We start from the raw sequence: 15,489 nt of genomic DNA on the forward strand, positions 1-15,489 counted from the left end.
TTAAATTTTACTTTTACGTTGTCCCAGTTGAATGTGTGTCCTGTCGATTTAGTATGTGCATATATCAGCGATAGTGCATCCTTTCTTCTGACGGCGTTGCAATGTTCCTGTACACGTGTTGAGATTCTTTTTGACGTTTGTCCTATGTATACCGCTGAGCAAGAATTGCATGGAATACTATAAACTGCGCGTGTTTCGGCTGTCGATTTCTTGTTTTTAGCATTAAACAGGACCATGCGCAGATTGTTCGTGGGTTTATGTGCTATTCTGATGCCCCACTTGGTCAGGGTGCGTGCCGTGCCTTCTGACACATTATGGTGATACGGGAGTGAATGCCAGGTGGGGTGAGGGTTCTGATTTAAGTCGATTGTATGCTGATTCCTTTGGCGTCTGCTGTGTAGACTCCGATTAATGAATGTTTTTGAGTATCCGTTCGAGGTGAAAAGATGGAAGAGATAGCGTCTCTCATTAAATTTTGTTTCCTTGGTATTACAATGAGTGTGGACTTGTTTGAATAGGGTTTTCACACAACTCCGTTTATGAGATACCGGGTGGTTGCTGGCGAAGTGTAGAATCTTGTCTGCGTAGCATTGTTTGCGCTAAACACTTGTGGTCAGGGTGGCGTCACTATTTCTTTTGATGTAAATGTCCAGGAAGCTGATGTGTCGGTGGATTTCTTTTTCCATTGTGAACTGGACTGCAGGGAATATTGTGTTAATATGATTGTAGAACTCATTCAGCTGGTTCTTTCTTAATATGACGAATGTGTCGTCTACATAGCGTATCCAAATTTTGGGTGTAATCTGGGATAAAGCTATGTTTTCAAATCGTTGCATTACCAGTTCAGCTAGGAGTCCAGATAACGGTGATCCCATTGGCATGCCTTCTTTCTGTGTGTAATACTTGCCATTGAAATGAAAGTGAGTTTTTTGGCAAAGTGATATTAGGTGCATTATGTCTTTGATGGACAGTTTGGTTCTTGTCTCTATGGTGGGATATATATATATATATATATATTTATTTTGCCAAACCTGCTCAATCTATTGCAGAGTCATGGGGTCAGTATCGAGTCACCAATTAGACTGAACTACACATGACTCTGGGCAATATTCTTAAAATGGTAATCTCACTAATTACACACAGTTCACATTCAAGTCAATATATAGAAACTTTTCTTTTAAGACACTAATACACAGACTGAAAATTCATTTTCTAATTTCCTTTTATATGCACAGATTTGCATGTTTTGTAAGAGGATGTGTTTTATGCCCAAATGTGCTTGAAAGTTTTACACGTATTTTTAGCATATTAGTAAAACATTTTTCTTTTTCAAAATCCACACCACAAAAAGAATCAATCATTGCATCAATAATTCCTTGAGGATACATCGTAACCTAACATTGCTCCATTTGTAGAAATATGTGAATTTCATTTGTGAATTACTTTGTATTAAAAGTGCCAGCTTAATAAATGAACATATACGTGCAATATGCTATCTAATGTATATACAGTACCAATACACGCTGACTGCTCTACTTTACATGTGCATAAATGTAAAATGTAACTGTAACAATACTCACTCATTACTTACTAAGTTTATGAATATTGTTTCATTAGAGATTCATCTGCATGTATGTTAATACTAAGAATTTAGACAGTTATTATTTTTTTAAATGATAAAACAGATACAGATGATTACCTTCACCTAAATAAAGATTCAATATAACAATACTGAAGCTTGGGAAAAGTCAATAATAATTAGCAAGTCACAAACAAGTTACATACAGTATCTGTGGACTCCTGTGGATATTTCTGTCTGACTTTATCTGAAAATGAAACCAAATCCATAGAGATTTGAAGGTCATGGAAACAATGTCCGTCAGCAGCTTCATATCATTAAGTGACAATGATCAAAAAAGACGGGAAATTGTTGCATTAGAGCTGGCCAAGTGTTTCTTCTGGGATCTGATTAAATCTTGACAAGAATTGATTGAGCAAAGCCCAATTAAAACCCTGCATCTCATGGTTCTGATATGCTTTGGAAATGTCTTATCAATGTTGACCTTAAACATGCTCAAGGCAAAGTCTAATTCAGATAGGCCTGGATGAAGAAGACAAATCCCAAGTGCATATACTAATGCAGTAGTATACAGTGTTTATAACACTAATCAGATCTGGAAAGTAATTTTCTAATTAAAAATAAAAAGATACATTGTGCACATTTATATTTAAAATATTCTTCAAACTGAAATCATATTTTACAATGTATATGCAAAGCAGATGCAGTATAAAAGACAACACAACTAGCTCTTCCATTAAGCTTTTCTCACATGTCATTAGGTTTCCTAGAATGATGGCCATGCACTCCCGATATGTTTCTCATCTAAAGGCTTACAACCTGTGCATAAAAAACAGTTGGCCTACTAATCATTTTACATTAGACCCCTACAGTTTTCTCTGTCTGCAGCACATAATATAGAGGATACTGAAGTTTACAGATTTATGGAAATGAGAATGATTAGATAATAATAAAGACAGGTTGTGGTAAAGAAACTGACTGTTAGGTAACTTTCATTTTTCTGTGTTTCTCCTCCTTTCATTTAAGCTGTGAAGATTGAAGGTGCAGTAGTTAATCAGTCTCCATCTCCTGACTATTGATAGAGAAGGTAAAAGATAAACTATCATTTCAACATTCATTTATACCCAGAAGTGTAACAAAAGTCACTAACAATGTCAATTAAGTTCTTAAAATATTTCCTTTACTCTAAAAGTTCCCTAAACCTTAATGCAATATCTCATGGAATTAAGTGCTTTTTAAATAGATTCCATAGGACTCTAATTATTGTAATCTATAAAACTTTGTATTGATTACACTAATAAATGACTTGGCAGTTGAAGCAATAAGTATAAGTATAACTGACCACAGGACTATGTTGCATGAGATAATGAAAAATATGGCAGACATAAAATGACTACTTTACCACTGACATTTCTCATTGTAAGAAAATGAGTAAATTTATCACATTTGGTTGAACTGTCTTTTAATGAAGACTGATATATTTGGTTGTTGTTCATTATATAGGAATTGCACTTAAGCAGGATGGAATTTGAGCCCAGTCTCCTGAAGTTGTGAATATTCTGAAGTCTAATATTCATTACATCTTAGTGTGTGAAAGTCACTCACTACAGCCCAGTATGGCTTTTTAGTTGGTTGGTGACAATAAAATGACTAATTTGGAAAAGCTCTGAAAAGATTCTGCCTCCGTACAACTTCGAAAATAAAAACAAATGGGCAACACCTCAAAATAAACCTGTAGGTGAATATGGTCCTAAGATATTAATAGAGCGAATGCAGTCTTTGTGATGGACACAGCTATCTTCATGTGTCATTTTTTTCTTTTTGTACCAATAAGCTCACAGTGAAAGCATTTACGTCAATCTGATTTGACAATTATATTCAGTCTTGTGTCATAGTTCTGCTTATTATTAAACATGGATCAAAAATAATGGAAAGACTTCCAGAGTACAATAATTGATAGACGTAAAAAAAACTGGTTATTTCAAAAGAGGTATAGGCTAGGAAAAACAACTAAAAACAGGATTGAAGAAGAACTGGAAATCCTTGTACTCACATTGGTCCGTCTTGAATACACGCATTGGTTATTTGCTGTTCCACTCCTAAGTGATTTCCTCACCTCCCCACTCCGTATTTAATATTTGCCCTTTCAAATCTCCATGGCTTACTGTTCAATTTTTGACTTCATTTATCCTCCAGACAGCTGTTCATTGTCTAAAATCATCCTAACCAATTTTATTTAAATTCACTCATACCTGAGGAGTAATGCCAAATCTCTGTCTGAGGTAAGTGTGTGGGTTTCAATGCCACTCCTCAAAAAATCTTCTTAAAAATACTGTGAAACACTTGTACGCCACCCTTAACATCATTCTTTTGCTATGTCAGAATACAGACACCTCTTAGTGATTTTGATGTGTAACTAGAAAAAGTTAAGAAAATAATGTAAATGTATGGTCTTAAAATAATCAACAGAGACCACCCTAAAGCCTGTTAATCCAGACATGACAGGACCATACTTGCTGTGGATTAGTTAGTGAAAATTCGGATTATCCAGAAGTTATTTTTAACAGACTCGTTTTTATTAAAAGAAATGCTTTCCTATGCTTTTCTAACTGGAAAATAATTGTTTTGCCACCTCTAATATGGGAGTGATCTTTTCTAACTTTCTTCATTATCAATAGAAAAATTCTGTTCAGTTTTTGCTCCATCAACACTGTAACACTCTTTTTGTTAATGTCATCTTCTGTTAACCCAAGCCACAAAAATTCATTATAAGTAAAAACAAAACAATATAGCAGATAGAGACCTTAGATAAGGTGTGCATGTAGACAATGCTTGCAGCAGCTGTCAGCTGGAAATAATAGTTGGGGGACTGATTTGCGTTTGTGTAGTGGAGGACAGAGGTTAGTGGGTCATTTCCAAGAATGCATATTTCATTCCCCTCTCCAGGACTTGTCACGTTACAAAACATCATCATATTTGTGCATATCCAGTTCAGCAGGCAGTTTCTACATGGACTACATGTAGTCCCTTTATCCCTGATTTTCTTTTGTACAACTAACTCTCATGGCAGAATATCCAGTCCGGATTAAATGAAAGTCCAGACAGTCCAGTTCTAGATTAACAGGGTTCTGCTGTAGTGCAGATAGCATGGTGTTGAAGTTAACTAACTACAGGGACTCGCTTTAGAATCACTATTGGTTTGATTTGTTTAACTCCACATGTCAAACTGGTTTTCTCCTAGTTTTCTATTTTCCTTTCACATCTTAAAAATATGATTGTTAGATTAAATGATGACTTTAAAAAGGGCGTCAGTCAATGTGTACAGCTATGACTAGAAAATGGCGGGCATTCCATTCTAGGCAAGTTTCTACCTTGAGCCAATTTCTAAAAGGGTTGATTCCTATAACCCTGTAATGGAAACAAAGAGATTAAAAAAATGGAAGTGTGGATAGAAATTCACCCAGTAGACTCCTATACACTTTTTACTGCACTTGACATAACAGGATTGCTTTCAAGAAAAGCCTTCTGATGAAAATTAATAAATGGAAATTCCAAAAGTGCACAGATAGAAGCTGTCAGAATGGGCAAGAATGTTAAGACTGAAAAGAACTGTAAACCCACAAATTTGAGAAATAAGAGAAGCAGAATGAAAGCCATGCACCCCCACTCTCCCAGATACTGTATCTGTAATGGAGTGCTGCTCTCTTAATTAGGCATCAGCACTTTCTATTCGATATGCTTTCCAATTCTCTACTGCACTTTGCCCTCCACTATCTGTCCTTCCTGGCTCTAAAAAAAAAAAAATCAATTTTCACAGGGGCCAAGAAAAAGTGGCAGCCTTTTACTATAAGCCATGTGAATCAGTGAAGTGTGTATAACAGATATCTTCTTTCAGAATAAAGGAGAGCCTTGCATTTCTTCAAAGAGATTAACTAATCCTCCCATCGCTTAAAGCTACAGTGCACTGTGATGGTCTCTCTCTTCAAGCTGAACAGTTGATCACCCACATGCACTGCAATATGTATTCTTCTGCAGCAAATCGCAGTCTTTTTTGTCTGCAGCAAAATGCAGTAATGCAGCATTAAATGGCTATTTTCTAACTCACAGATCTGGAAAATAGGGTTTAATCAATGGCTACAAGGACCTATTACACCTCCAAGAACAAAATGTCACTCACTTATCTGTAGATCTTCCATTTGTCATGGACTGAACTGGCCGCTTGGCAGGTCAAGCTTATGGAGACACCTGTACAGGTGAAGTATTGAAAACCTTAAAGATATCTATTAGCACTAGATCATGATCAAAATATATCGATTATATACTGCCAAAGGGAAATTGACCAGATTCCTATTTAGAGATTGAAAATGAACAAGTGCACTCTTCACCAAGTCTGTTTTAAATAAAAATATATTAAAAAATATAAGTCAGCATCTCACATTGTCAGTTCCTTATTTAATATCCCTCTGTGTTAACTGTTTCAGTTTTCGACTTTAAAGGTTTTTATTTCATGCTGCATTTACTCTCATTAAAAGTTATCAAAAATGGATGGTATACAGTTTAAACAAGCAAATGTCTGAAGGTGTAACACATACAGCGTCAGTATGGCTACTATGACTAAGTGGCTGGGGATATCATATTAAATGACTGCCAGTCATAAGTGAGTGCCACAACTGTCCATGACTCATTATAATTATATAAATGAAGACTATGATGGAATATCACAGAAAATGTTGTGCACTACGATGATGGACTTAGTGACCAGATCCGTAAACAATGCTCCACTTCACCTAACATTATCTCCAATTAAATAACTAAACAAATAAATAGAATCAATATAAAAAAAAAGAAAACAAGGAGAATTAACATTAAATTAATGAAAATTCTTAAAGCAAAAACCAACAAAATGATCTGTATAACAATTTATGCAAAACCGAATTTGTGAAAAAAACAAAAAAAACCTGCAAAATATTTTGAATTTTGTTTTCAGTGAAATTTGTGTCATTGACAGAAGAAGAAAGGCATTTTTGTGTAGTGAGTTTTTCCTGTGCTGAAAACACAGTAATGTGCACAGTGTGGAGTTATAGTGTGTCTTTGTGTAGAAAATATACAACATGTCACTTTTAAAAATAAAAAGTTACTACACCTCTACGGTGACATGAAGAACAGATATAAACAGAATTGATTTAACTGGTGTTCAACAGAATACATGCATTACAAGACTTTAGGGAGTAATATTCCTTGTTTTCCACCTCAAAGTAATTTTGTTTTTCATAACAAGATACCATCTTAGCCTGCCTTTAGTTTAGTGGAAGGAGGCACAACATATTTTTGTCTGCCAGCTACATTGATGTAGGCTGAATTAGTTGAATGTTAATTGCTGAGGTACATTTACATCAACATTTTTTATTTTTCTTTTATCGATCGGGATGTGAAGCTCTGAATATTATTTTAATGCACAGATGTTAACATTTTAATAAAAACAAATTCCAAATTGCCTACTTTTAATTACATTTTTTTTCAGCATTTGGGTAAATGAAAAGTAGTTTAAAATCTTAAAGATATGAATTTACAAAGGTTTAAAATCATTTTAAAGAAAAATTACACTAGTGTACCGGACTTGATTCCTTTACAATTAAACTCATTTACACAACATTAAATCTAGCCTGTGGTTTTATGTTTCAATTACATCAACATAGCTTTATTTTTTATATGTGATAAAAACCGTTCACTTACGTTTCGAGTGCTTGTCACACAAAGCCGAAGCTCTCATGTCACAGAGGCGCAGTGTTCCCTTACTGCTGCTGTAAACAAAAAGGTTACAATGGTATGGATGAAACTCGGCAGCTGTAATCACTTCTGTTAAATCCTCCATGTTGGCAGGTTTGATATCCACAATGTCTGAAGGGAAGGATGGTTAAGGAAAAAGACACTGGGAAACTAAACAAAAATAAATCAAATGAGAAAAACAACACCTGAACAGTTTAAAAGTTACAATAAAATAAAAGAAAATGAAAAAACAATAGGTCATACTAAAAAATAGAATCTTTATTCATTACCTGGCTAAACCTCCACCTGTCGAAAAAAGACATCTAAGAGTTTCATGGAAAAATGCACAAAAAAGCTAATAAAATAAAAAAAATGCAGAGTAAGCATGTGTTATTTCACTAAATTGTATATGACAAATATTATTGTAAGGCATTTTGCAAAAAATAAATATGAATATAAGGAGGAAATAAAATGAATATATGTGTGTAAAAAGTGAAAAAGCTATGAAATTGATGTAAATTGACTTACAGTAATCAATTAATAAAATATTACTGTTGAATCTATTTTTTATTTAATTATTAAATCATTTGTATGCCTGCAGTATGGCACAGTATTAGCACTTCTGTCTCACAACTCCATTGCCCCAGAGCTGATTTTATTATTTTAACTGATGAGTCTAAAAATACACAATGGGATGTCTGAAACTTGAAAGTTCACCTTATGAAAAAGATTTTGGAGTCATAATGGACTCATCATTATCAGCCTCCAGACAATGTCCAGAAGCCATTAAGAAGGCTAACAAAATCTTAGTGTGCTGACTCGGCAGGAAAAATAGACAACTAGTTTTTTGAGTAAAACAGGAGGAGCAAACAAATGGCAAAAAATATGAAAACAAAAATAAACAGAAGCGACTGAAACCCAGATGAGAGGCAAAATTCACAGTCAAATAACAAGCAATAAGTCAAAACCAAGCAAGACAAGAAAATGAATCGCATGAAAGGTCAGAGATGTAAATAAGGATTTTATCGAATAAGGCTCAGAGTAAAAGACTGACCTTTTATGCCATTTGCTGATTTAGTCAAGGTCACGACCCCAGAGACCACGCCCCTAGAAATGTAATGGTATGCAATATAGCTTTTCTAGAAGGAAATGGCTACAAAACATCAATTTTCAGTCTAAATCATGACAGTTAGGTTATATAGTGTCCTGGTGTGTAGAGCAGAAGTCAAAGAAGGTTATGGTCAAGCTTCAAAATGCGCTGGTATGGCTTCATCTGATCTCCAGGTGACAAAAAAGATATAAGTGCTAGAAAAAAGCCCATGGACTAGGCTGATTCCAGGACAGGGGGTAAGATATGAGGGAAAATAAAAGATTTGTGCCTTTTTAGTTAAAGAATAAGTAGATTAAGAGGAGACATGATTGAAGTGTTTAAAATTATGAAAGGAATTAGTACAGTGGATTGGGACTGTTACTTTAAAATGAGTTCATCAAGAACATAGGGACACAGTTCTTAAGGGTAAGTTTTGCACAAACATTAGAAGGTTTTTCTTTACACAGAGAACCATAGACTCATTGAATAAGTTAACAAGTAATGTGGCAGAGAGTAGGACTCATTAGGACTCATTTAAATCACAACTTGATGTTGTTTTGGAGGAATTAAGTGGATGAATGGCCTGTTCTCATCTGCGATTTTCAAATGTTTTAAACTGGTCTTATGGTGGAATGGCATTCTGTTTATGGCTTTTCCCTGCCTTGTGTCCACCGTTACCAGAATAGTCTCTGGTGCCATACAATCCCACATTTTTAATAATACATTTTTTTGCAAAAGAAACTTCTAGTAAATAACATTAATCAAAACATTTACTGTTTTTTTTCTTCCAGGGGTAAAGAATATCTCATTTAATATTGTCAATACAATGATGTTAAGATTTCAGTTAGTTACATGCAACATGGTTATTTCACTGACTTTGTATTCAATTGGTATTTAATTGAATTATATTTTACTATGTACACATAAAAATAAATATGACTTGACTTTGTACTGTAGTAGTTAGCACAGCGTCCTCATGGATCTACTATCCTGCATTTGATTCCTGCACTCAGACACTGTCTGGGTGGACTTTGCATGTTCTCCTCAAGTCTGTGTTCATTCTCTTCTGGGTACCCTGGTTTGTCTTCTACAAAGACATGTTTATTAGGTTACAATTATAAATTATTATAAATTGTGTCTGTATGAAGGTGGATTTGTGTATAAGCAGATCATGTGATGGTCTGTTTCCTGTCTTGTACTCAATGTTGTTGAGCTCTGGGTCCCAGAAAGTCAGAATTGTATTGAACAAATTTCACAATGGCATGTCATTACATGTAACATTTTATAATGCTGTTCATCTGTATAAATCCACTCATTCATTTTTAAAATAGATTTTGGAGAGTGTTGTGTGGATTTGTGCACAGGTAACATCAGATAAGTATGCTGAAGCCACAAATTAATATTTGAGGCTAGAAGAAGTGAACTGAAACCTAAACATATGTTAGTGTATTGCACAATGAATATGTTTAAGTTGGATCACCAGCAATAACAACCAGCAAAGGGCACTATATAAGGGGCTCACACACAGACAAGTCAAAATACTGCAGGAGAGGATTTCTGCATTAGTCCAACAATTTAACTAGAAATTCTGTGGCACAGAATATTTAAATTGTTTAAGCAAAGGCCAGTGCCACTTATGGTGACACTATATTCTAAACAAAGGTCTATTTTTATTTAGATTTTGCACCCTCTTATATGGAATTTGATGTTTCTGGTGACCAAACAATTTACTATACTGTATCTGCTTGTGAGACTGCCTGAAAATTGATTTTAAAATTAAGCAAATTATAAAAAAAAATTGTAAAAAACTAACAAGACTTTAGGAAATAAACTTGGTGACAAAAAATTAGGGTGTTCATGAGCCGGTTACATATGAATTTAAATTAAATACAATAATTTATACTGCACATTTTTGAGATGAAATAGAATTTAAAAATTGACAACAAAAGATTAACATGAAATGTCATCAATTTGCAAGACTGCCGGAAATGAATTTCATAATCTGACAAATTGAAGAACTGGTACTTTTGATATTTTTGAGGAGAAACTAATTAAAATAAAACAAGCAAAACAAAGATGACAGGTAAAGGTTAAAATGACATTTAGTCTATTTGTGGAACTCCTGAAAGTACATTTTAAAATTAAATAAATGACAAGGTTAACAAGCAAAAAGCTAGGGTGGGTAGCGCTGCTGCCTCACAGTTAGGAGACCCGGGTTCACTTCCCGGGTCCTCCGTGTGTGGAGTTTGCATGTTCTCCCCGTGTCTGCTCCGGTTTCCTCCCACAGTCCAAAGACATGCAGGTTAGGTGCATTGGTGATCCTATGTCCCTGGTGGGTGGGTATGTGTGCACTGCGGTGGGCTGGCACCCTGCCCGGGGTTTGTTCCTGCCATGTGCCCTGTGCTGGCTGGGATTGACCCCCGTGACCCTGTGTTAGGATATAGCAGGTTGGAAAATGACTGACTGTCTAACAAAAATCTAATGTGGAATTATGTCTATTTATGACACCTCTGGAGGTAAATATTTAGATAATTTAAATAAAATAATTCAATAGCTAATAATTAAAAAATGAGTGAAAAGTCAAAGCATAAATTGGAGAAGATAGAAAGTCTAAATCTCAAATGAAAAGATTATTTCATACAATTTTGATATTAAAAACAGAAGCTAAATATTCATGAAGCTTTAATAGATTTAGTTTTTAAAGGCTGCTTTTAGATTAAAGTGCTCTTGTGACTCTTTCTCTCTCATAAAAAGAATCTGTTAGTTTCACTCACATACACACATCAGGGCCCCAGAGGGCTCTCATAGCACTGATGCAGAAGTAACACCTGAAAGTGTGTGCCCATCTCCACATCCGACCAGTCAGACTGGGAACTGCACCTTTGGATTGTACCCAAGTGCAGACAAACTTTAGCATCACAGACAACAATAAACAGACAACTATTATTTCTGTGCATTTTCTCCTCTAAGGAATTTCTTAACAGTTACAATGAGAAAAATGCATTCAAAAAAATGGAAAACAAAACCAAAGTAAAGCTTAATATCCTAAATCTAGCAATGTAATTGTATGGTTTTCTTTGTGAGTAGCATAAGGTGGTGCACTAAATGCTTCCTTTAAAATGATGAAGGTGCAGTTAATGTATGTTACTTTAAACAGGCAGATTTAATTTAAAAGGAAATGTTGCGATAGCCGAACCTATTAAAGCTCTTCAATATTTCCTGTCAAGAGCAGCAAGCCTACTTGATTACCGAGTCACACATCATATAGATGAAAAATGATAATATTACATTCTGAACATCAGTGTAAAAAAAGCTTTTTGTGAATCATTTCTAGCATTATACAAATGTGGCAAGGTATTGCTTCATACTGTAAATATAAAGCAGTGGTGTAATGGGAGATTCAATTATCAAGAAGCTTGTACTGTACTAACAAAAGTGTTTAGCACTATTTTATGTTCTCTCTATGATATTTTTGAAAAGCTTTTTGATTGTATATTCTAACTGCATATTCAGGGTTTTTACATATGAATTAATATTTTAAATTGCTGATGTGATCATGAAGAGGCAGCAGATAAAAAAATAAAGACCACTAAAAAAGAAAACAAATTTGAAGATTACTTTTGTGAGAAATTTTTCAACTAGGAATGCACCCATGCCCCTTGCAATCTAACACTGGAGACTCAAAGACTCCCTGCAGGATGCCAGTCCAGTCCAGAGCAGCCTCATTCACTCACACTGGGATCAGCAAGCAAACTGCATGTTTGGGATACTCAAGGAAACAAGAATTACGAATATGGAGAGAAGATGCAAAATTCACACAAATTCACACACTCGCCATGCTTCTAACCTATGCTCTGAAGCAGAGAAGAAACAGCAGTGATCACTTCATCACTGTGTTGTGCCTAATCAGAAGTCACCTTTATATAATGGTTGTACTGTAGTAAAACTTATTAAATTAGATAAATAAATAAAACAGGGAATAAAAAATGGAAAGATGGAGAGTGACATAGAATAATTATGTCACTTCAACTTCAGCTCAGGCTGTCATGTCCTAGCAGAAACCAGCTGTTAGGACAGCACCGTACAACACTCTGTTTGGAGATGTGTTTAATGATGACTGACAAGGAAGATGCCTAGTTGTAAAAATACAAGAATTTGGATCCACATTCATTTTATACATGACACAGATGAACATGTGTTTCTGAAGGAGGTAACAGGCAATTTCGGGGAATTCAATACCAGCGTTCTGTGGCTCTCCACCATAAATATAATCAACTGTGGTGCATCTCAGAAAAGGGACATTCTGAAGTGGCTAAAATTGCTTGAACTTCTGAATTACGTTGATAAGACACACCGCCGTGGAACACATCCAGTACCGAGGCAACATTGACATCTGGTTAATTGAGGATGTGAGCCTCTGATTTTTTTACTGGTCTCAGTATTGATTTCCTTGCCACACATTATTAACCTTTCATGATCTGAATGCATATTTCTTTTCTTTTGTTATTTCCTATCTTCTGACTTTAAAATGCAAGCTGCTTTTGTTTGCACATTTTGCACAATATTAAAAAGGCTTTTAAATATTGTAGGTTAAAAATGTTCCTAATAATAATAGTTGCTTTCAATTTTCACCTAGTGGCATGGTGGAACAGCAGGTACCTCAATTATAATGTAAACAGGACTTTACATTGTCAAGAATTGGTTATATTAATCATTGAAGCCTGCTTTGTTTTATTGTGTGTTTAACATGGTTTTTGTTTTATGTATTAAAATATTTATGGTTTAATAATTTGCTATTGGAACACTGTAGTTGTAAATATGTATAAGGACTCTGACTATCTACTTGAACAGTGAACAGTGTTATACAAAATTAGTCCTGGGTCATAATTATAACCACTTCAGTGGCATGTTATCCCTGTGGATGTGTAGGCTTTTTGTGGGGAACTCTGGTTTCCTCCACATCTCTAGATTGACCAGGTGAGAATATGATAGATATGAGCCTGACAGTTCCTTATAATAGACAATCACACTATCCAGGTCAGGTTCCTGCATTGTGTCTAAAGCTGCCAGGACAGGTGGTGGCCATTCAAGACCCTATAACTAAAGTCTAGTTTTATGGTGAATGCTTTGAAGTGTAAATTACAAGGTTGCCAGTTTTGCCCTTACCAGTGACTCAGAATATGCCCTTCATGAAGTCATCATGTGGTTCAATTACCCAAAGGAATATATGAGAATTGCACTTTATCTGTCTGCGGTGGGCTGGCACTCTGCCGGGGATTTGTTTCTGCCTTGCGCCCTGTGTTGGCTGGGATTGACTCCAGCAGACCCCCGTGACCCTGTGTTGGGATATAGCAGGTTGGAGAATGACTGACTGACTCTATCTGTTCATGATGGATTCCACCCATCCACTGTTCACTACGCAGTCATTCGGTAAATAGCTGCCAAGACCATGACAACCAGGTTCTGTCACAGTATTTTTACATCCTAATCTTATAGTCTTTTTCATAAGATAGATGAAATACAGTTTTTTTAAACTGCATTTAATGCTAAAGAATTTAAAGGATACATCTTAAAAGTTTCATTGGTGTTGAATGAAGATGTTGGGAAATTAAAATTACTGTTGTCTTTATGTTGTGTATTTATATTCACAATTTATTTAAACGAGTTTCACACAAATAAATTCCATGTACCTGATGCTATTATACAATAGCAATAAAGAATTAATATTGCAAAATGCTTTGAAATGGGTTGCTTGTTTAAATGTGAAAAGAAATGAAAATAGTTATAGCATGACAAAGCAAATCATTCTGATTCACATTCATTTTCTGAACATCAAGTGCATTTGAAGTAAATGGGACCACCTGCTGTCTAAAGAGGACACAAAAATCAATCTATTAATTATAACTCAACCATTTGAATAGGCAACAAGTTTTCTATAATGTTTCCTTTTTCTGCAAACATCTTGTCCAGCTCCCTCACTACCTAAGGTAGCAAAAGCAGTATGATTTCTTTAGGTTGTCATTCCCTTTAATACCCAATTTTCACCTTCATATTCTATGACTGGCCTAATGACTTACTCAACAATGTATGCTACAAAAACACAAAAAACAAATAAGACAAATACTACATGCACAATAATGAAATAGTGGAGCAATAAAAAGAGCTTTTATCAGTTCTGTTCTCTGTAAGGTGATATATAAAATAAAGCCTGCTCAGCTGAATACACCCAGAAAGACCACAAAACAGAATAGTCATCAGCTACAGCTCTTAAGAAGATTATTGTAGCACATGCATTGGCAGAGTCATGTAAAGTACAGCATACAGCGCGATCCTGTCTCTAACATATTGAAATGTAAGGTGGCAAGAAAAATAAGACAAGCTAATTGTGCTACAGAACACCTGCACGACAAGTAACACAAGTGGAGCATACAGTATGTACTGTCATTATTAAAAATGAATGCAGTCATTAAAAAAGGAACTTGAAACCATCAAACCAAAGATTTTACAAGTTTAGAGTAAGAGATCAATGAGATAAATGAAGCGAAATCTGTAAAAAGTATAAAATGTAAAATCTTTTATGTAACTGAAAATACCTTTTAGAAGCATCTGTGCAGATGCTTTGTACTTTTTCCTTCCATGAAGAAGACAGAAATATCTTGTAAGCAGTAACAAATCTTGCATTATTATTTAGCAGGGATGTATGTGTTTTCTTTCTCTGTAGTGGTAGGGCTCCTTTAAGGCTTGTTTTGGATCACAGCTGCAGCACATGGCTAAATATGCGTGCAAATTAGTTACACGGTGTTGCTTTGTATAGGGACCAGTGTTATGTATCTGGCAACAGTACTCATAACATTCACATTATGGTCAACTAATGTACCTCTCAAATAAAAATACTGAAATTTTTTTTTTTTTAATGCATGCGGGTTGAAAAATTAGATGATTTTGTTTTGTTATACAAGTTGTCTTTCAGTGTTTTACTGCTGAAATTGTAGCTTTATGTGAGGAAATTAATTTGCAGGGCACATACAGTGCGTTTCTAAAAGTATGGATCCAA

The 15,489-nt window shown here is 35.0% G+C and overlaps 1 protein-coding gene across 2 annotated transcripts in view; it reads right to left on the bottom strand.

Moving 5' to 3' along the window:
* Positions 1 to 15,489, bottom strand: part of LOC114651844 (serine/threonine-protein phosphatase 2A 55 kDa regulatory subunit B gamma isoform) — a 265,474-nt gene that overhangs the window by 59,260 nt on the left and 190,725 nt on the right. For both annotated transcript variants that reach the window (XM_051928221.1, XM_028801862.2), the window contains one exon: positions 7,313 to 7,477. In XM_051928221.1, the coding sequence (XP_051784181.1) occupies positions 7,313 to 7,477 (165 nt within the window). The remainder of the gene's footprint in view (positions 1 to 7,312; positions 7,478 to 15,489) is intronic.

Source organism: Erpetoichthys calabaricus, chromosome 5 (genome assembly GCF_900747795.2).
Source record: "Erpetoichthys calabaricus chromosome 5, fErpCal1.3, whole genome shotgun sequence".
Classification (NCBI taxonomy): Eukaryota; Metazoa; Chordata; class Cladistia; order Polypteriformes; family Polypteridae; genus Erpetoichthys; species Erpetoichthys calabaricus.